Source organism: Diplotaxodon limnothrissa, unplaced genomic scaffold, assembly GCF_057381915.1.
Source record: "Diplotaxodon limnothrissa isolate DT_005_m unplaced genomic scaffold, D_limnothrissa_male_GT1.1 unmapped_scaffold_7, whole genome shotgun sequence".
Classification (NCBI taxonomy): Eukaryota; Metazoa; Chordata; class Actinopteri; order Cichliformes; family Cichlidae; genus Diplotaxodon; species Diplotaxodon limnothrissa.
In genome coordinates, this window is record NW_028188561.1 from 781,266 (window position 1) to 803,645 (window position 22,380).

General features: G+C 42.9%; 2 protein-coding genes and 1 pseudogene across 4 annotated transcripts; 1 reads left to right on the forward strand and 2 right to left on the reverse strand.

Annotated features, from left to right (window-relative positions):
* The first annotated feature begins 264 nt into the window (after positions 1–264).
* LOC146606806 (uncharacterized) lies at positions 265–18,185 on the forward strand. 3 transcript variants are annotated; one of them, XM_085349395.1, is made up of 5 exons: positions 265–466; positions 593–745; positions 8,330–8,433; positions 9,179–9,345; positions 16,413–18,185. In XM_085349395.1, exons 1-4 carry the CDS (start codon positions 451–453, stop codon positions 9,341–9,343), a joined length of 438 nt encoding a protein of 145 aa, XP_085205521.1. In that variant the 5' UTR covers positions 265–450; the 3' UTR covers positions 9,344–9,345; positions 16,413–18,185. The 3 variants fall into 3 exon arrangements, with proteins under 3 accessions (XP_085205521.1, XP_085205520.1, XP_085205522.1); XM_085349394.1 differs by lacking the exon at positions 16,413–18,185 and having other exon boundaries at positions 9,179–10,412; XM_085349396.1 differs by lacking the exon at positions 16,413–18,185 and having other exon boundaries at positions 596–745; positions 9,179–10,412.
* On the reverse strand, positions 2,112–4,175 carry LOC146606807 (uncharacterized; annotated as a pseudogene).
* LOC146606808 (uncharacterized) lies at positions 5,823–8,191 on the reverse strand. Its single transcript, XM_085349375.1, has 2 exons — positions 8,143–8,191; positions 5,823–7,066 (listed from the first exon to the last, which is right to left on the reverse strand). Exons 1-2 carry the CDS (start codon positions 8,189–8,191, stop codon positions 5,823–5,825), a joined length of 1,293 nt encoding a protein of 430 aa, XP_085205501.1.
* Positions 18,186–22,380: the final 4,195 nt, after the last annotated feature.

Genomic DNA, 22,380 nt, shown 5'->3' on the forward strand with positions numbered 1-22,380 from the left:
TTTTCGTATGGGCAAAAGTATTGATATCAGGATGGTGATTCTTATGTGTATGTCATTTGGCATTTTGTACAAATGTAGGCTGATAATAAATACATGATATCATTTCATTCATTTCAAAGGTTTATTTGCATGACGCACAAACAGACACAATTGAAAGGTACAAATGTGCATGACACGAATTCAAACGTGGTGCAGATGTGTGTCACAGGTTGATCTGGCTGTAGGCTGTGGCACTTGGCCAGAGGTGGCGCTGGTTGACTCGACTCCATGTTAGTGCACAAAGTAAACTGCACGCTGTAGTTGTGAAGCAAAAACGCTGAATTCGGAGAAATAAACCGTGCGAGGGGAACGATAACGACGACAAGAGTCTCCCGATCGTTTACTCTTGCTGTCCTGTGAACAACAACGGCGTGGTGTTACTTGTTTGCTGTTTTCGCGATCGCGTCACGCATGAGGATATCACCAGGTAAACTCGCCACATTTTTAAACATTTTGTTGTTCAACAGCATCAAGACTGACGGAGTGTGTTTGAGACAACCTCACAAGTGTCACAGATGACACATTTGGCGTTTTTTTGCTGGTTTGTCGGTAGCAGCTCCTGAAACGCAAGACTGCCACACATCTGTTCGACCAACGCCAGTTGATCTAAACGCCAGTAGATCTGGAACACCGGAACAACAGGCACGGCACCTGCACCGCCATGTCTGCAAAACAAGCGCACCCAAACAGGACGCACTTTTCAGAGGTATGAAACATTTTCAGGGTTTTTTTTAGCCCCTTTTGCATTAGTGCCTGCTCGACTCGCCACAACTCGACTACACTGGGTTTCCACTATAACCAATACCATCTAATATGGGTGCTCGTTGTTATAGCAACGTGTAATCTTAATTAAAATGTGACATGAATGCGGGGGCTGTTTGTCAGATTCCGGGAGCATGGCGTTGTTTCTTGGAGCAAACCGTCCTAGTGTACATTCCTGCGGTCACACAATAATTCCAGCAGAAATTTAAGTAGATAGGGCGGGTTGCCACTTAATTTTGTGTTGTGCACATGCGCAGAAACAACAGGTAGGATGGTTTGTGAGGTCGCATGGATTCCCAGAACACATTTCTCTCATTTTTTTGTGAAGTAGATGTTCTCATGACCTATCGAGTGATGCCACTGACCAGCCAATCAGTGGCATGCTGTCCGATGACGTAATAGTTTAATACCTGCTCGGATCGCTTGGAACCCGTCCGAGCAGGTACTAAAGCAGTACCAGGAACTAGTGATGTGACGTTCTGTGTCGAGGCTTCAAAGCTTGTGTCGAGTAATTGAGGGGGCGTTTCCGCGATGCGCGTATCGAGGCTTGCTTCATTTACGGGAGGAGCTGAAAAGACAGTGTCACTATAATTATCGTGCGAGTTACAGGTTTTTCACAATTTGCCTCAAAGTGACACAAGGTCTAAAAACTCCCCATTCAAAGTCTCAGAGCTAAAATACTGAAACTGAAGGCATTTTCTGTAACTTTATTGCAGTTTATTGTTTGATAACAGCATTTTGGTTATTTTGTAAGTGATTTAAGTGTTACTCACATCCTGTCACTGCTGAGATTTCTTCTGCTATGATGGGTCATTGGAGTTTAACTGCCTAACAGTTACATTTATTTCTGTACCTCAATAAATCATGCTCAGTTTTTCCACATGATCTCTCCTTATTGAACTGCTTTTGTAGATAAGCTTCAAGCCAGAAAGCAACAACACCTAAACCAAAAATATTATCATCAGAAGTGAGAAAGTGTCTGGACTATCTCCAGCTGCGTTGCATGTATTAAAGATAACTTCAGACACTGTCTGGTTGTCATGTCTGAAACAGGCTGTACAGTCACACAGATAAAAGACAGCAGTCATGTTTCTAATATTACAAATCAACCAGAAAGATTATGAAGATAAAAGCTGTGAGACCCCACTAGAGAACGGATGGCTTGTTATCATTACATGAAGTGATTTAGAAATAAGCTGCCAAGTGGCTGCTGTGGCTGCTGCTGCTGCTGTTGCCTTTCTAAGATGCCCTCCACAATCTTCTCTATTGAGACTTGTGTCAGTGGTGTAGACAGGGCAGGAGGAGGCGGGTTAAAGACGGCAGGGCTCTATGCTGACTACAGGGACACTAGTTGTTTCACTGCCTTCAGTTAAAGACTGCCACAGCAGCTGCTGGGCAGCCACAGGTTTTGGAACAGAGGGTGGGGGCTGAAGGGCAGCTGGTTCATCTTTTCTCAGAGTTTTGTGTTTGTCCCAGTTCAGAGGGACTGGACGGCAGCCTGGCTCTCTGTATTCAAGCCCAAATTGCTCTCCAGTGTCTCTGTCAGAGAGGTGAAGTGCAGTGTACTTCTCCTGACCAGTCACTCTTCTGGAGGCTGCATTAAACTCCACCACTAGAGCTGGATCAAAAACACAAGGTAGCATGACACCTGGCTGCTTAAGCTCCACCAGTCGTTGGTAGTTCCATCGTGCCACCCCTGTGATGCCCTGGGCCTGGAATAGTTCAGTGGAAACGTGAGTCCCGGTGATCCACTGGGCCTGGTGGAAATGATAACCCTCCTGCTGTGAAGTGCCTCGGACAGGAATCCAGATGGGGACCTTGGCACCTTCACCAGGGACATGGTTAAGCTGAAGAGTCCCACCGTACCTAAACATTACACCCTCTGAGAGTTCAGGGTCACTTAGGCAGCCACGCAGAATGTGCACTGCGTCACGTCTTCAGCATGGATGGCTTGAAGAGTGGGACGTTGTTGGGGTCTGTGGCCAGGTGAAAATGGTTCAGGACCTTTTCCACTCTGTTCAGCAGCTCAGTGGGTTGTGGTATTTGGATCCTGCAGTGCTCCCTTATGTGTTGCTTTGTGGGATTAGCAGGATGGATGCCACAGAACTTATAAGCATCCTGGAGCCTCTTCAGGTCTGCCTGATCAACCACTGAGAATGCCGCAGAGAGAAGCTGGCAGAAAGTGCTGAACAGAGGAAGATGCTCAGAGGTACACTCCCACAAAAATCGCCTCAGGCAGTGGAACAGGTCCAGTTTTACAATAATGTTCTTGTTGTAGTGGGTTCGAGAGGCACAGCTGTTTGCCACTGGTCCAGATGTGGCCGCAGCAACAACAGCAGGAGTGGTTTTTCAGGCATCCCACGATAGATTTTCGACAGGGATGCAGTCTGGGATCTTAAATGGAGCACAGCAATCCCTAAATGTAAGAAATACAAATACATGTAAGTATATGGAATATTATGTGTGTGCATCAAATTGATCTGAAAAAGAAAAACTCAGTTTTTCCAGACAGATTAGCAGTTTGAATGACAACGATGATTACGGTTTTTACCTGTCCACCCAGTGGTAGCCGGCCTTTTCCACTCCTGCATCACTGTACCTCTTGGCCATTCCCTGGTACATGGGCTCCAAGGACCTTTCTGTGTCAGACTGAACCATGACCCACGAAACAATCAGCCAGTTTTCATTCATTATGGAATAACTGGACATGACCCCAGATGCCAGCATGACTTTTCGTGCCACCTTCCTGATGTGGTCAGACCTGGAAATGTGGCCAAAAGTGCCCTGGAGGAGTTTGGATATGGCTGGATGTTGACGTCGGAATTCGTCGAGCAGGCAGTCAGTCAGGTAATGGCTGGACACAGAGACGCCACACCAGGCATGTGGGTCTTCATAAGACCTGAACTCCTGTGGCTTATTTTCCTTCCTCAGGAACTGCCCAATGGTCCTCTGTGCATGAGCTCCTGCCTCAGAATCCCAGACCGATCCTGTGGCATGGAGGTACGTCAGGTGAGCTCGCTCGTACTTGAGGTGCATGAGTTCATTTATTTGGTTTGCCATGTCTGTTGGAGATTTGCCAGTCCTCCTGAGCTCATCCATAACAGACTTGCAGATGGCCTTTTTGTTTGTAAGAAAAGCAGGGAGAAGGTTGGTAAACCTTTGGGCAGTTTCTCCAGCCATCGTGGATTGTCAGCAAACCAGTTCCTGCGACAAGCCCTGCAGCAGAGTCGTGAAGACAGGATGTAATACTGACCACTGGTGCCAACAATTACACGTGGCCTGCCCACACCAGCAGAGACCACTTGTGAACGAAAGCAACCATGGAGACATGGCAAGATATAATTGTTTCTTAACCTGACCATGATAGCACTCTCAGGTTTCATTTTACATTTTATGCACAGGGCGATTACATCTGATTGGGTCACTTCCAAACTCGTCCTGCCTTTGTCATCATCATCATCTTCATCCGCTTTATCCGAGGCCAGGTCGCGGGGGCAGCAGCCTAAGCAGAGAAGCCCAGACCTCCCTCTCCCCAGCAGTGTTGCCACAGTTACTTTGAAAAAGTAATATATTACGGACTACTGATTACTCCTTCCAAAAGTAACTTAGTTACTTTACTGATTAGTTTATTTTTAAAGTAACTAAGTTAGATTACTAGTTACTTTATTAGTTACTTTCAGAAGCAGCCAATAACACTCCCCACTGCCTCAACATAAAAACATCAACCAATTTTGCCAATACTCACTTTATTGGAAGTGTATTTTAACAGTAATGTCAACAATATATCTCCTGACATTTGAAGTTGAACTTAAAACTTTTTTCCTGACAGAAATACTTGTTTGTATGAAAATAAAGACAGTCTTGTTACTTCACTTAACATAAATACTTTTTATAAAAAAACAAAAACAAACAAAGAGTCTTTCTTGACTTCCCTTAAGATACTTTTTATACCATCCACATGTAAACACTATTGTCCGCTTTTGTAACTTTGGACTAATCTTATGAAAAAAAAAAGAGACTGCAGGTCCAACTTAAATTGCCTTACTTCCTTGCAGGTAATTGATTTAAGTTAATCAACTTGAAAACTTTAATAAGTTTATTAAGTGACTTTGATAAACTTAATTTAATTACTTGTAAATAGTTATTTAAATTGGATTCCCCATTCTCTGTTTTTTCAGTATATGTTGTCATCGCATGTTATGGGGGAAACAGTAGAGTGGAGCGAGTAAACCAGTGGTTGTACCTCATTAACAGAAGCTTCTCAAACCTTTTGTCAGAAAGTCGATGTCTTTTAGGCGTGAGCACCAAACCTCCCAGACTAAAAAGCCGCTCCACAGGAGCACTTGATGGGGTTGGAGTGTTATACTTTAAAAAAATTGTCTTTATGCTTGAAAATTTATGCAGAATCTGAAGGTCGTAGCCTGACATCAGGTAGTCCATGACTTCTTTTTCTGCAGAATAGGTCTCCTCCTCTGGCTCTGCCTCAAAAGTGAAAAAGTCCATCTCACCTTGGCTGCTAGATGTAGTAGCACTGGGCACACTGGCAGGGTTTTTTGCCAGAGGAACAGTGGTGCAACACTCTGCTGTCAGAAGCTGTTTTACTCGCTCCCTCCTTCCTGCATCTCTCAGCCATCGGAGTTTGAATTTTGGACAACTGGCAGCTGCAAGAAGGGCATCTTTGTCGTCCAGCACACCGGCGAAATGAGTCTGAATAGCCTAAAAAACATAATTGATATTTTTTATGCCTACAATTTATTATGTTATTGAATTATTTGCAAACCATGCCTAATATGAGATCAGTATTATGGATTTATTTTGTTTTAGGTTACTTGTAAACATTTTAATTGTTTTAATCTTATTTTTCAATGATAATTAATATTCTGTTCCATGTTTGTGAATTGTATGAAGCAAAAAATCTGACTAATTTCAAGATAGAGCGTACCTGTACAATGGCATCTGGAAGGCCTGCAGTCATCCTGGAGAAGTCATCTTTCACAGCCTGGGTCTTCTGCATCAGAACTTCAAGTGTTGGTAGTAAAGTATGGACAGTCGCCTTGTAAAATGTCCAGTGCTGCAGTCAGAGGTTTCATGGACATGCAGTACTCATGCAGGAACTGGTATTCTTGATCTTTGAAGCACTTCAGTCCTAGCTTTGTGCACAGAGTATTCAGCTCACCCATGGGGATTTCTGCAATTCTCTTTACAGCATCAAAAAAGGAATTCCACCTTGTGGATGTTGGTATTAGGAGCTTTCTTTTGCTGATTTCTTCCACTGTTTCTGATGCAAGTGTAGATCTACTCGATTTGGTCCAAAGAGCTGTGCATTTTGCTGTGCTGCTCCTATACACAGCCCTGCTCTCTGCATTAGTTGTTAAATGTTTCTCCACATCACGTGTGCAAATTATGTTGATGGTGTGCGAAGCACACCTGCGGTGCGGGGGAAGAGACAGCTGACCATCACTTTCATTCTCAGCCGAGAGGATTTCTGACAGATCAGAAAAAGTGACATCGTCGTCTTTGGGGCTGGACTCTTCCTCCTCCATCTCATCATCGGACTCCGTGACAGGATGATAAACTTGAAACGCCTTAACAAAGTTGGATCCATTATCAGTAACTGTTGCAACTACTTTGTTGAGTAATCCATAAGAGGAGTGGATGTTTTCGATTTCTGTACCAATGACATCATACGTGTGTCTACCACGAATTCGCCTACATGCTAATGCAACCTTGTGGCGCTCTAATGTGGTTCTACTGATCCAGTGGAGCGTTACTCCCATATAGCTTCTGTTGTTAGCAGTCCAAATATCCACGGTAGTTGAAACAAAGTCAATCTCTTTCAGTGTGGCCTTCAAATTTCTCTCCATTTCTGTAAACTCCTTCTCCAAGTAAGAAGTAAAAGTCGTTCGGTGAGGCAGCTCGGCATTAACAGAAGTAGGGATCTTTTTTATTATGGCACGAAACGAGGGCGAGTCAACAGTGTTTATAGGTAGCATTTCTTCTACAATATACTGCGCGACCAACTTCTTCAATTCTTCATCACTTACTGGTTTTGCACCAAAGTCCAACTTTTGTTGTTTGGGGGGTGTAGGACCTTCTGCGGAAGTCACGGCTCTCTGCTTCGGACCACTTGGTGGGACTCTCTCTGTGAGTTTGACTGAGCTGTGCTGCGACTCCAAATGTTTCTTTAAGTTTGACGTAGTGTTTTTGAAGGTAGATAACACTTTTTCGCCAACACAGAGTGTACAACGAACCTTAATATTTAAATCTTTAGTTGACAGAAACTCAAAATAGTGACTATATTTCCAGCTAAAGAACGAACATCACTCTCCCTCCATTGTTGTTTACACTTTTTTACGTCGCTGGCTGCTTGTGAGCGGGAAACGTGACCTGTCGCTTATGTGACGTTTCACGACACGTATGCGTTTGTCATCCGCTGAGACGAAAAGAAGAAACCAAATCTTTTTGCTTAAAAAATAGTAACGCACAGTGGTTTGAACAAGTAACTTTAATCTGACTACTGTTATGGAAATAGTAACGCGTTAGATTAGTCGTTACTGAAAAAGTGGTCATATTTGGAGTAACGCGTTACTAAGCAACGCGTTACCGGCATCACTGCTCCCCAGCCACCTCCTCCAGCTTATCCGGGGGAACACCAAGGCGTTCCCAGGCCAGCCGAGAGATATAATCTTTCCAGCGTGTCCTGGGTCTGCCCTGGGGCCTTTGTACACAGCTTAAATATTTCTGATTGGATCTCACATTTTTTATTTTTTTTTAGACCAAAGTATCAATATATTCCATTGCACTTTTTTTTCTCGTGCACTAGTTTTTAGTTAGTTATTGTCTCCCTTTCATCATGAAAACAAAGGTAACTGACAAAAATTATGACAAAAATAATTGGTCAGTGAAATTAACACTGGATAAGAGCACCCATGCTGATGTAGCATTAACTTGTAGCTTAAAAATAGCACGCACAAACCATTCCATAGGTGCAAGATTTGCATGACAAATTGAGGTATTCAGTACAGTTTCTATTACAACATTTTATTGAGATTGATGCCATATATAGGTTGTTCCCCCAAGGATCGATATAGTCTGTGTAGTTGGAATTACTGGGTGGTCCCATCATGCTGTGTCCACATCAGTCAAATATCTGTTGCAGTCAGCTGGACCACAATTAAATAATTCTGAGCAGCACTTGGCAGACTGCAGCAGCCTGCATGTGTGTGTTCCATGAAAATCAAAAGTAACAAAAACCCTGCCATTCCTCAAGCCTGAATCATTTCAGTCACATTTTCTCCTGGAGATGTCTAAAGACAGGCTGTCTTTTGTTGCCATAGAGACCTGAATCCCCCCCGAACACAGTGTAGAGATCTGGCAGGTTTTTGACCATAATTCCGGGTTGTCACCCTCTGGCAGTAATAGGGGGAATATGTAGCACACAAGCACAAACTCCTTGTCTTGGTACAGAGCTCTCACTGCGGGACCAAAGTGCCACTTAAATCCAGACTCAAATTTTCTGTGATTGCAGGTTCCGATGGAGACATCGCCTGTTCATCATCTCCGCTCCCAACGACGAGGAGTGGGCCTATCAGCAGCAGCCTTACGCCCTCAACAGCCAAGCCTGCAATCTGGGTGAGTCACCAGAAGTCAACCAGTTTCACTTTTCAGAGGTCACTTCAGTTGCTAAAAGCTCAAATATGCTCGCCACCCAAGCTCTAATTGTGTCTCTCTGCTGCTAGGTGCTGTTTAGGTGATGTAGGTTTTTTTCTCCAAAATCTGCTGCCTGCTGCAACCAAAAAACAAATCTATAAGAAACACAGTTGCAGGCTCAATGAACCGATTGTTAGTGTGATTAACACTTCTTAGTCTAATTTATCGTTGTTATAAGATTTTACTATTTTGCTTATTTCTATTGTTTTACTGTATTATCTGTTTATTTACTCATGTAATGCAAAGCTTAAAGGAGCACATAGTGTTCACATATTTTTATGCCTTTGACACGTGTGCATAGACACATGAACTCTGCTTTAACTGCTGAATAGAGGAAGAGGCTCCTTGGTAACAGGAAAAAACCGTCTTCTCTGAAAGAGAGCGACTACACACACACATACATTCACACATACATCTTTACTATCTTTAGATATACTCAAGTCTGAAAAAGAGGAAATGTCATGAAACTGCTTCTGTGTATAAATAAAGCCTGACTGCAGCACTTCGGTGTGAGTATCCATTCTCTCTCACCCGTGCACGTAGTTCTTTGAAAACTCTCTGACTGTCTTGTATTCCTTCTTAGTATATAATGTCAACAAACTACTGACATTTAATTGGTCCTTCGAGCCGGATAGTTGACTGATATTATTAGTCCAACTGTCCACAGACGGAGTCTTCGGATCCTGACGTCGTGACCGCCTGCACTGAAACGCTCGCTTCCAGGAAGATGAGGAAAGACCACAGTCGTAAATTCGTCTGCTGGCCGGTGTTTACTCAGGCTTCACGGCGACAGGACTCGATAACACCGGATAAGAACACAGCGCTACTTTGAAGGTGAATATAACACAGTCATAAACATCATGCGTTTGAAATAAATCGACTTTACAACGACACTCATACCTGTAGAATCCTGTGTGGATAATAAGAGTCCTGTGTGGACACTAAGAGAGGTCCTGTGTGAACCGAAGGTTCGAAAGTAACCTATAAGACGGGATTGCACTTCCTGTGTGGATCGCACCCGCTAAAAACTTTAACAAGGGAAGGTTAGAAAGTAACCTATAAGACGGGATTGCACTTCCTGTGTGGATCGCACCCGCTAAAAACTTTAACAAGGGAAGGAGTGTCGAGTAAAAGCAGGTTTTTTTTAAGCGCGCAATGTATATGTGTAAAGAGTAAGTACGCCTTTGAATAGAGACTCTAGGTCTCTGTGCTACTCTTCTGTTTTCCTGTGAGGTATTGTGTGGTGGGAAAGAGAAAGGTTGCGCTTCATCGCATAAAATTGGGGCCGCCCTGAGTTTAGCTCAGGGTAGAAGGCTGCCTCAATAACCTCCTCCGACCTTTGTATCCACCAAACTTCATAGTGTATGTGTTGGCAGTATTAATAAAATAAACATAAAACAAATAAATTAAAATGGGAAATGAACCCACAAGACCTGAATTAACCGCTGATGAGCAGTGGATGGAGAAAATCCATCCAGGTGCCGGCCAAAATAAGCGCAAATAGGTGGAGAAATCCAAAGAAACTAAATTGTCCTACGTGGAGACCCTCCAAACAGAACTAAATAATGTAATATACTTGGCATGACGATCATGCCCAGATTGTATAAAATAAATAAAAGGAAATCATTCACATGAAAACCTTTTCTATAAAAAGAGAGATGCATAAGGTAGATTATGGCTGTGTCATTGTTCAGCTGAGGAAAGTGTGTGAAAAGATAAATGTCTCCAGCTTGGAAATGGGTGAGAACTGCAGCTCTCCCACAGTCCTTGATGGATACAAAATAAAATATAATAATAAACTACTTGGTTCGACATGCAACAGAGAGAATGAATGTGAATGAAGGTTGGATCTGAGATGAGGCAAACAGAAGACCAGTCTAAAAATAGGAAAAAGGAAATTTGTACAGATTGGATGAATTCTAAATCATCTGTTTGCTGAGTAAGATGATCCTAACTATTAATAATATTAATAATGGTATAAAATTAATAACAGGAAGTATCCTAGTCAGTATGATGTGAGATGGACAACTGTTATGAAGTCGTCTGCATCAAGCTTAAGGTTTGCTCAAACTCAGTATAATGACATATGAGATGAAGAAAATAAAGGCAATATCTAAACCAATTAGGTACATAGAGGCACTTAACCTGTTTGAAAACCTGTAATTTATCCTAGATAAAATATTACTGAGATGTGGAGCACGTTTATAATAACAACTAATAAGCCAAACCCTGTAGATAATAACTAAACCTACAGGATTGAGAAGCTGAATTAAATATGTGGACACCGCTAAGTTGATGAGCATGTTACACATTTTCTTTTATCTTTATTTATTTTATTATTTTTTAGATCAGAGGCTGCATGCTATTAAAAGCCCACACATGCAGCTGTCTGTGAGCTCAGTTTTCCCCTGACACTTCTGCTTTGTTTCTGACAGCATTTTTCTTTGTCTTTTTGTGTCCTGACTCAATACAAGCAGCGCTACAACCAGTGTATGAGAGAATTAGAACCATACTAGCCCCAAGACCTGATTATGCAAAAATAGGAGAGACTAAACAGAAATAAAATGAGACAGCCTCTGATTTTCTGGATAGACTGCGCCCAGTCTTCCGACAAAATTCAGGTTTAGAATATACTGAAGGCCCGGAGACACCCTACCAACAACAGCTAAAAAATGCATTTTTGAAGGGCCTCCTCCCAAAAGTTAGAGCTCATGTAGATAAACATTGGGTCACCCAAAATACTGGGAACCTACCCGATGCTTTGCAGTATGCAGAACATGCAGTGAAAGTCCAAAAGAATAAAGCAGCCCAAAGTGGAGTTTTTGTAGTAACCACTGAAGGAGGTATCGTTGCATACACAGGCAGAAATCCACAAAAAGGGAAAGGCAAGAAACAGAATAGAGATGATAAAGAACGACATAGAAGGTGTTATAATTGTGATAAAGAAGGACATTTTGCCAGGGCAGAGACAATAGGGACAGTGAAGATGAAATGTGACTAGGCCCTAGCCCAAACACCCCACACGAACAGCTAGAGTGCGAGGGTGAAATTTTCAACATCCACCAGTTGCTTTTAGGCTCTGAACACAAATCAGAAGTAACTGTGTACATAAATGTCAAACCCAGCACTCATTTAACCACCTCTCCAACCTCATGCCTTGTAACTGAGAAAGAAAAGTGACTGATGTTAACCACTGTACATGACACAGAGATTGAGGCCTTGCCAAAATCTTTGTGGTCAAATGGGCCAACCGATGTAGGATTAATAAAACACGTTGATCCAATAAAAGTAAAAGTAACCTCTGACCGCAGACCAATGAAGCCACAATACCCACTATCTGCAGAAGCAAGAGACGGGATTCGCCCGGTCATAGCCAGTGTTGGGACTAACGCGTTATTAAGTAACGCGTTACAGTAACTACGTTATTATTGTGGTAACGAGCACGGTAACTAGTTATTATGCCAAAATCAGGAACGCGTTACTCGTTACTGGGATTTAGATAGGGTCGTTACTCGTTACTTCGTGTGGTGGCATCGCGGAGTTTCCACAGATTCAGTAACATTAGCAAGTGGTGGAGGCAGCAGGTGGATGAGGGAAAAGGGACGCAGAAGGAAAAGAGACCCGAGGCGGCCGCCGGTCCAAGTGTGAACTGAACTTCAGGTAAGAAGTTATGACCTGCAGTCTCTCTGGGTCAGATATAAACCAAGCTTAGGTGGAGTTTATTTTCGTTATTCTGACTTTTTCCGTACTGCGTGCTAGCTAGCATGACGGAGTTTCTACACAGCTGGGTGGTGCTATGAAGTTAATGATGTTGAACCTTAATTTGTTCATAAGTTATTAGAGTTGCCAACCGTCCCGTCTGGTATTCAGAGAAAATATTACGCGTTTCTTATTGAGGTGAAAAGGAACAGTTTGTCCCGTAATTCAGCTACAATGAAAAAGGCACAAAGCTGGAGTTATTCTGTGTCTTTACGCTGCACAGCTGCCTCTTCTTCTCTCATTCTCCCCCCTCCCTCTCCCGTTTCTACTTCAATCATGAAACTGATCAATGATCAGCTGATCGGCTCTCTTGTTTGTTTATCGCCCACTTTGCGCCGAAAGAGGAAACCAGCGGATGTCGCGCTAAACAACAGCAGCACGTTTAAGCTTGATCAGCTGTTGTTAGAATTTATTTAATATTAATTTCTAGTATCAGCTGATGTTTGCTGGAGCCACAGCTGTAAAAAAAAAAGCTGCTGGTCATGATATGGTTTGGTTATCTGGTGAGAGGGAAACATGAAGATGAAACCAGGAGATGTCCTTACTGGATCATCAGAGCTGAGCAGGTGATGGAGAAACAGGTTTACCTTTTAGATGACATGAATGAGTTGAAGGGAAGTTATGAACTGTTTCTGAGAGACAAATAACCCCAGGATCCTTTTTTAGGTAGCTGACAGCTGGTAACTGTGCAGGTGCGGATCTAGCAAAGTGTGGCCAAGGGGGCATGTAGGGCATTAACAGGGAATGGGGGGCACAAAGAAATACTTTTCTTTCTTATTCTCATTTAAAATGTCTAGCTTTTAAAAAATAATTATCTGAATCTTACAACAAACGATTGATAGATTGATGCATATATACCATCAAAACAGTGAACATCACTGTCACAACAGTGTTTGTTTTCATTCAAAGGCTTTATGATTTTTCCTATAATGGTGGGCCAGTTTCTAGTCAAAATGCCCGGGCCAATTTTCTGTCCCAGTCCAGCCCTGTATGCAGCTCATCTGCAGTCTGGTGTTACCTACATCTTCCTATTCAGAAGGCAGAATTTCTGAGTTCTGAGTACAATCGAAAGCACTACGACTGCAGTTTTTGTGTTGGATGTAAAAGGCGCACATGACTCTGTGACGTAGGCTAGAATCATGGCAGCAGTCAATGACGGTCCAGGCGTGGGATTTCTCTCGTGGAAATATGCACGTTATCATATCCTTTCTATTGGTAGGTGGCACAGTGCACTTGTGGCAAGTAAGCAAGCTAGAAGACTGGCAAAGTTATGGAAGAAACACATTAACAAGAGAATTCTGAGTAAAACCAAAGTTACTTTCCCTAGTAACTAGTTACTTTGAAAGTAACGAGTAACTTGAAGTAACTGAGTTACTTTTGAGAGAAGTAACTAGTAATGTAACTAAGTTACTATTTTAAAGTAACTTACCCAACACTGGTCATAGCAGACATGGAAAAAGCAGGGATTCTGATAAAAACAACAAAAACAACATGTAACACGCCTATATTTCCAGTAAAGAAAGCAAGCACAGGAAAATATAGACTTGTACATGATTTGAGAGCAATTAATGACATTACAGAACAAATCCCTCCTGTTGTGGCAAACCCACACACAATATTGAACCAAGTGTCACCCAGAGAACAGTGGTTTTCAGTAATTGATTTATCTAATGCTTTTTTCTCTGTGCCTCTGCACCCAGAGTCACAGAAACTGTTTGGCTTCACGTTTGATAACCAGAAATACACATACACACGCTTACCACAAGGTTTTCAAAATAGTCCAACACTATATGCAGAAGCGCTTAAGCACTCAATGTCCACTTGCAGTCTGCCCGCTCCAGGACAGTTCCTGCTCTACGTAGATGACATTCTGGTAACCGGAAACACGCAGGCAGACCGCAAGGAAAACACCCTAACTGTGTTGCTACACCTAGCACAGCAGGGTCACAAAGTGTCACAACACAAGCTGCAATTGTGGCAATCAAAGGTCATATATCTAGGTCATGAGTTGACAGGACAGGGCAAGAAATTGCTAGACAGCCGGAAAGCAGCTGTACAAGATGCTCCAAAACCATTAACAAAACAACAAATGATGAGCTTCCTTGGTCTCTGCAACTTTTGCAGAAGTTGGATTCCAGAATATGCCCTCAGGGTCCAACCCCTGCAAGACTTAATTTATGGAAAAAATCTAGCTTTGAGAGATAAGTTGACATGGACGCCTGAAGCAGAACAGTCATTTCAGAATTTAAAATCAGCTCTGCAAACTAGCACTGTCCTAGCATTACCAGACTATGACAAGCCATTTTACTTGCACGTGGATGGCAGCTCTGGATACATGAAAGCCGTACTGACACAAGCTTTTGGGGATAGACAGCGGCCATTGGCATTTTATTCATGTAAACTTGATTCTGTGGTTGCTGGCCTTCCTACCTGCGTGCAGGCCTGTGCGGCTGCAGCAGAGGCAGTTAAAAAGTCAGCTGATATCATTTTAGGACACCCTTTAATTGTTAAAGTGCCACACGCTGTTACCTCGATACTGCTGCAAGCGAACCTCTCATATCTAACACATGCAAGACAGCTATCATATGTAGGCATCCTGCTTTCACAGTCACACATAATACTATAGAGAAGTGTAACCAGCTAAATCCGAGTACTCTGCTTCCTGTGGAAACAGATGGTGATGCACATAGCTGTTTGCACAAGCTAGATGAGGAAACGAAACCGCGACCTGACATATATAGCACACCACAAATATCCTTTGTAGACATCTTTGTAGATGGTTCCGCAAGCAAGGACAAAACTGGACGAAACTGTGTTGGTTATGCTGTGACCACAATAGATACAGTTATTGAAGCACGGCCATTAACCTCTTCACACTCAGGCCAAAGTGCAGAGTTAACAGCAGTCATCAGAGCCTGTGAATTATACAAAGACAAAGATATAAACATACACACAGACAGCCAGTACGTCTACGCTGCAGTACACCATTTTGCGAAGATATGGCAGAACAGAGGTATGATAACATCAACTGGCGCACCAGTACAACACGGTGGTCTTTTGAAAAGACTGCTGGAAGTCATCACATTGCCCAGACATTTAGCCTTATGTAAATGTGCTGCACATCAGAAAGATGACTCAGACATCACTAAAGGAAATGACTTTGCAAGATAAGGCAGCAAAAGAGGCAGCAGGAAAAGAAGCAGACGCTTTTACATTAACCCCCTGCCCTCTGATATCAATAGATGTTTTGAAAGACGAACAAAAAGCAGCATCACAAAATGAAAAATCCTCCTGGTTAAAAGACGGAGCAATATTACAAGACGATATCATGACATGACCTAAATCTTTGCACAAAGCGGCAGCGTTGGTGACCCGTGGGAAAACCCACGTGTCAACAGCGGGGAGGCTACTTATACAAATTAAACAATTCTACACAAAAAATTTTGAAAGTTCAGCAAAAGAATTTATCAGAACATGTATGGTTTGCCAAAGACACAACGCACAGGGAAATTTACGACCAAAGCGAGGGCATTTCCCTAAACCACCACATCCATTTCACACTATCCACATGGATTTCATAGAATTAAATGAATCACAATCCTCCAAATATGCACTTGTGATAATAGATGTATTTTCTAAATGGCCAGAAATATACCCAGTGAAAAAAGCAGATGCAATTTCAGTAGCAAAATGTTTGTGTAACCATTTTATACCCACGTATGGCATTCCAAGTTTAATACGATCTGACAATGGCACACATTTTGTAAATGAAGTAATAAGCAAAGTCTCTGAAGCTTTAGGTTTTAGCATAAAACACCATTGTGCCTATCACCCAAGCAGTGCAGGATTAGTCGAGAGAACTAATGGCACAATTAAACAGAGATTAAGAAAATGTATGGAAGAAACTAAAAGACCATGGCCTGAATGTTTGAGTTTAGTTAAACTATGGATGAGAATAACTCAAGGAGCAAGAGGTCTGACCCCATTTGAAATTATACATGGCAGGGCATTCCCACTGCCCATTACCAGTGAACCAATTAATAAAGCTGCAGCAGAAACAACAATGGCAGAATGGATGATAAAACTATTTGAGAATAAAGAAGTGAGACTAAGCAATCAACTGCCGAGTGATCTCTCTCCAGTCTCTTGCAGGTTGAACCCCGGTGATTGGATTCTGATTAAAGTCCTCCAGCGGAAAAACTGGAGTGCTCCGAAGTGGGAAGGTCCCTTCCAGGTGTTACTTACCACACCCACAGCTTGTAAGATAGCCGAACGACCTTCGTGGATACATCAAACCCACGTGAAGAAAGTGTTTGCACCACAATAAGACGCCGGTTCCCCTGGCTTCTGAGTGATCTGCCGGTGGAGGAAGGGCTGATTGGGTATATCCCGCCTCTTCGCTTCGCACGGGGTCTACTCACCAGAAGTTTTAGGGGTTCCAGGTCATCACTGAAGAACAGACACTAATAAAGACTGACCTATCCCACCGAAGAGCAGAACCAATAATAACACCAGGGACGCCTGAATAAAATCTCAACAAGATGACTGAGGAAAACAATCTGATAAATCCAGAAGAAGAACCAGCCCCAGGATCAATGCCAGCACCAGCTCCAGCCCCAAAGCTGTGTTTGGGCGCTTGTGACATCAAAGGAAAGCAACTCATGTGCCGCATATTCTGTCTGATGGCCGTCCTCCTGATGACGGCGCTCTTTTGGTTGATGCCCAGCGGTACCCACAGGACAGAACCAACTATTCCCCGACCTAAGAGGTGGACCCACGACAATTCCCACCTCTCTGAGATGACTCAAGACCATGTTCACCCTTGGATGAATAACGCCTGGTATCGATACATACACAACAGAGTGGAGGAAAAAGAATGTTATGTCTGTTCTCACATGCCTTCAATTTCAGTCTACCCCACCATCTATGGTCGCATGATGAACAGTCACTGGCAAAGTGAATGTGCAGCAAGTTTTGCCAGCATTGGAAGACAACACTTTGCAATCAGCATGAAAGCTTCACTCCCAGAGAAGTGGCATCCTCTATGCTTCTACCAAGCGGCAGGGCAAGGACGCCACCCCCTGGGCCATACCAGCAACTGCAACGCAACCTATGGAGGAGTAAGGTAATGCCAAAAACATGCTCAGGATAGAGACACTCGACTACCGTTTTGGACTGTTTCTGAATGCTTCAACAGAAGATTGGCTGACCTGGCTACTTAGCAGGTCATGGAAGACATTGCTTATTAAAGGACTAATGCTCATTGGAGTACTTCTCATACTCCTTTGCTTATTCTCAACATGTGTGCTACCCTGTATCCGAAACATGATAAGCAGAATGTTCACTGTAAGAATGCAAGCTTATGTCGCATTATCCCAAAGCAAACAACAAGAAGAAATGCAATTTGAAGAAGATGACTTCTAATCATTAACTATGTATACCTAATAAAGCTGATCATGTATGTTTTTACAAAATGATACACTAGTTGAAAATGCACACGCAAGTGACTAGTAGTTGAAGTACATAAACATATATGAACAACAGCAGGGAATGTTATGAGATTTTACTATTTTGCTTATTTCTATTGTTTTACTGTATTATCTGTTTATTTACTCATGTAATGCAAAGCTTAAAGGAGCACATAGTGTTCACATATTTTTATGCCTTTGACACGTGTGCATAGACACATGAACTCTGCTTTAACTGCTGAATAGAGGAAAAGGCTCCTTGGTAACAGGAAAAAACCGTCTTCTCTGAAAGAGAGCGACTACACACACACATACATTCACACATACATCTTTACTATCTTTAGATATACTCAAGTCTGAAAAAGAGGAAATGTCATGAAACTGCTTCTGTGTATAAATAAAGCCTGACTGCAGCACTTCGGTGTGAGTATCCATTCTCTCTCACCCGTGCACGTAGTTCTTTGAAAACTCTCTGACTGTCTTGTATTCCTTCTTAGTATATAATGTCAACAAACTACTGACAATCGTAAACGGTCATGATGTGCCTGTTCACTGTACTCTGTACCCTATAAGAAATGTTGTAAGAGATTGAACAACTGACCTTCCGATTAGTGGAAGATGCACAGCCGCCCATAACAATCTTCTGTTTCTGCAAGTCCGAAAGTACAAAGATTCATTTACTGGGAAGAGATAGCTAAAAGAGCAGAACTCTTTATGAAACTTCCCTTTGATGACATGTTTATTCCTTCACTTCACACGGGCCTGTGTCATGTCCCTGCTTGCCAAAATGTTAGTCAGAATATTCATGAATATGTTAATCAAATGAAGAAGCAATGAAATCAAATGAACAAGTAATGTTTTTTTGTTTACTGCAACTTTCCAGACATTATCAGCCTGTGTTTATGCACATGAGCACTATGTGTGAGTTAATGCATGTTCACCAGCGGATGTGGAGAAGGATCCCAGATGACGGAACTGGCAAAAATCTGAACTGTTGTTCTTTTCCTCCCCTGGCAGGAGACTTTTCAGCCGGCCAGTTAGTCAACTTTTCCACAGTAACTTGAAAGTTATTATCGCACATCTCAAAAAGAGGCATTTGTCTCAACTTTGCAAATCTCAACAACCTGACATGTTTGACAGGTTTGTGGAAGATACATGTAAACTTTAAATAGCCCACGGTGAACTTTCCTTCTCTGTGAAACCAAATAACTGCTGTCAGCAGGACTTTCTGCCCAAGATAAACCTCACGTTTTTGTTTTGTTTGCACAAGCTGAAGATTTTGGACATTTCTTCCTGGCTCCCTTCAGACTTTTGTTGCTTCTGCATATTCATACAGGTTAACATAGTCTGTAAAAAACACTAAATGGTCTTTCACGCGTATGAGCTTGACCTTGAGTCAGATGTTTTATTGGTAACAATCAGCCAATAAATCTACAATTACATTATATCAGTTTCTGACCGACAAGTAACCTTTCACTTTTTTTCTTTTTTCTTTTTTGCCTGTCCCATTTGTTTCTTTAGCCATCAGAATTGTTGTCTGAAGACCAACAAGGATACCCAATGGATTTATTTTGCCAAAAGGATCATTGTGGCATTGCCGTATTGGTCCATTTGATCGACCTTTGTTTTTATTATTTATTTTATTTTATTTTCAGTTGTTACAGACGGGACAGACATGAGTGAGGGATAGGAAAGGGAGAAAGAAAGAGGAAGGAAAAGAAAAACAAAAGGGGAGAGGGACAGTGAGAAAGGGGGGGGGGAGAAAAAAATCTCCTGGATCACCTGTTGAGAGAAAAAGAATAGAAAACAAGCAAAAAAAACCAAAGCAACATACTAAACACAACACCATCGCAATAATCTAGCTAAGTGTAAACAGCAGTAAATACTATTTATTCAATGTTGTTGTGCAGCACGCAGGACAGACAGCGCACAATGTGCTTTGAAGTAGCAGCCAAGAAAGGTGTAATTTAAGTCTACGAGCAGTGAACACCCGTGTGCACACCTGTGTGGATCAGCGCGCTTGTATTCAAATGGTTTCCACATGTAATGGTCTGCAAGAGGATGTAGAGAGCCATAGCCCAGTCCCCCAGGGCATGAAGCAGGCATGGAGGAGATCCAGGCCCCAGACATCCAGAGGCCCCAGAGTGCGAGAGCCCAAGGAGGACCACTGGAGGGGCATCCGTGCCACACTCATGGGAAGGGCTGAGGATCCCCAGACGAAGCGTCACCCAGTAGCCACCGAGCAGAAGCTAGAGGGGGCTGCACCGGCGTGCCCGCCGGCTCTGCCAGCAGCCAGCTGTGCCAGAGTGAACTGAGCTGCAGGCCCAGAGGCCGGAGGCCCGAGGGCCCCCCGCACCCCGGAGGAGGCCTGACCAAGCAACAGGCGCCAGGCCCCGCCAGGTAGCCACCGGGAGTGAGCCGGTACATACCTGAGCGCCCAGCCCCGGACACCAAGAACCACCAATGCACCGACCCCTGAGGGCATCAGTCACCGACAGGGAGTGTGGTGAGGGGAGATAGGCCTTGGAGGACCTGGGAGTTCCCAGAGAGGTGGAGTCTAAGACCCGACCTGACATATAGACACAGACAAACAGGCACACACAGACACAAACATGCATTCCCACCCTCATGCACACATATACAAACACTCAGCACTCACCCAACGTAAGGATTGACATAAATGGACATGTACACACAATCACACTCCCCAAACATACTCTATACCCCGGGTCCAGGTACCCTCGCCCCCAGAGGGGGAAACAGAACCCAGACCCAAGAGATGTTACCCTTCCCCCCGGGGTGGAGGCAAGCAGATCGTCCCAGGCTCCGCAGCAGTAGGGAGGCCAATCGGACAGCCAACATCTCCTCCCAGCCCCCCCGCCCCGATGGTTAGCAGAGAACGGGGATGTGTGAAGACCCCATACCTCCCTCCTCCCGCTCATGTGTAGTGTTGCTGCGTGTTGTTCTAAAGTGCATTTAAAACAAGGGAGAGCATGGTGCTGCTGCCAGAGAGCAGCAGGTGTTAGCACGGCCCCTCCCTGCCTGCCCTCTCTTTTTGAATGTTTCATGCCTGTTTCACCTTCAAACACACATACACTGTGTGTACACAGGGGCATTAAATAGGGGTTTATATTTAAGCCAAAGCAAATTTTTACAACCTTGTAATGATAAAAAATATTTTTAGCTTACTGTTGATCTGTGAAGCATTAACAGATTATCTATCATTTGTCCTAGCTTATAAAGCTCTCATGAAATATAACTTCCTAGAAAGTAACCTCAGTTTTATCTGAAATAAGAAGCAGAAAGTTAGCGGCCATCCAGGTCTTTATGTCTTTAAGACATTCCTGCAGTTTGGTGTGTATTATCTGGCTTCATGGACAGATAGAGCTGGGTGTCATCTGCATAGCAGTGAAAATTTATGCTATGTCTTCTAATGATGCTGCCTAAGGGAAGCATGTATAATGTAAACAGAATTGGTCCTAGCACTGAACCCTGTGGAACTCCATAATTAACCTCAGTGTGTGAAGAGGACTCACCATTTACATGCACAAATTAATTAATTATCGGAAATAATTAATTACATAAATATTTACAACAAATGTAATTAATTAATTAATTATTGACACATTTAATTATTTATTTATTTATTTCACATTTTAATTAATTATTGCCACATTTAAATAATTATTTAATTGTGTATTTAATTAATTCATTTTGGCACAGTTGACTCCTTCAGGTCTCACCATGAAATAATTTTATCTGTCAACCTCACCCATCAAACTCAGGAGGCGGGGTTAACACTGATCGAGTCAAAACCATTGCTTTGGCCTGGTGGCCATTGTTTTTAGCACACAACTGTTAGGATGCCTGGGTCGTCGACCCAGGGTTTTTGAGTTTATAATATTATGTATACTTTCTAGTTTTTGGTTTCTTTGAGTTCTGTCTTATGGCTTATGTCTCTGTCTTCTTTAGTTGCTCTGTCTCCCCTATCACCTGCATCGCCTTGTCTAGTTCGCGTCTATGTGTATCTTAAGTTCCTATATCCCCGTGTTCAGTCAGTGTTTGTGTCTGCCCTGTTCCCACGTCTCTGTTCCCTTTGTAGTGCCTGCTTATGAGCCTGTCTCTTTGTTCAGTCTGTGTTATGCGTTTCCTGTTTTACTTTGAAGGTCTGTGTCTTATCTCAGTGTGTTCAGTTTACGCTTCTTTGGTCTCGTCAGTTCTGATTTGCCCCAGCTGTGTTTCCCTCCTGTTACTCATTTCCTGATTGCTCCCTCTGTGTATTTAAGCCCTGTGTTTCTCTGTGTCCGTGTCGCAATCTACCGTTTATTTTGCTGTGTGTTTTGCCTGTCCACCGGTGTTAGTTTATTTTTGACATTTTCCAGTTATGCCATGTTTGCGTTCAGCATTAAAGCTGTTTTTGTTTAAGTTCTGTCTCCGGAGTCTGTGTCACGGTCTGGCTGGGGCAGACCGTATGTGTTGCAGAGGAGGACTCAAACACAGACCAAAACGTGGTGTGGATTAACAAAACAAGCCGTTTATTGAGACTAGAAATGAGGGTACAAAATAACAGGGCATCGGTAAAAACTAAACAATAACCTAAACTGGGTGAACTAATAACAAAACATGAAAAACCTTAACCATA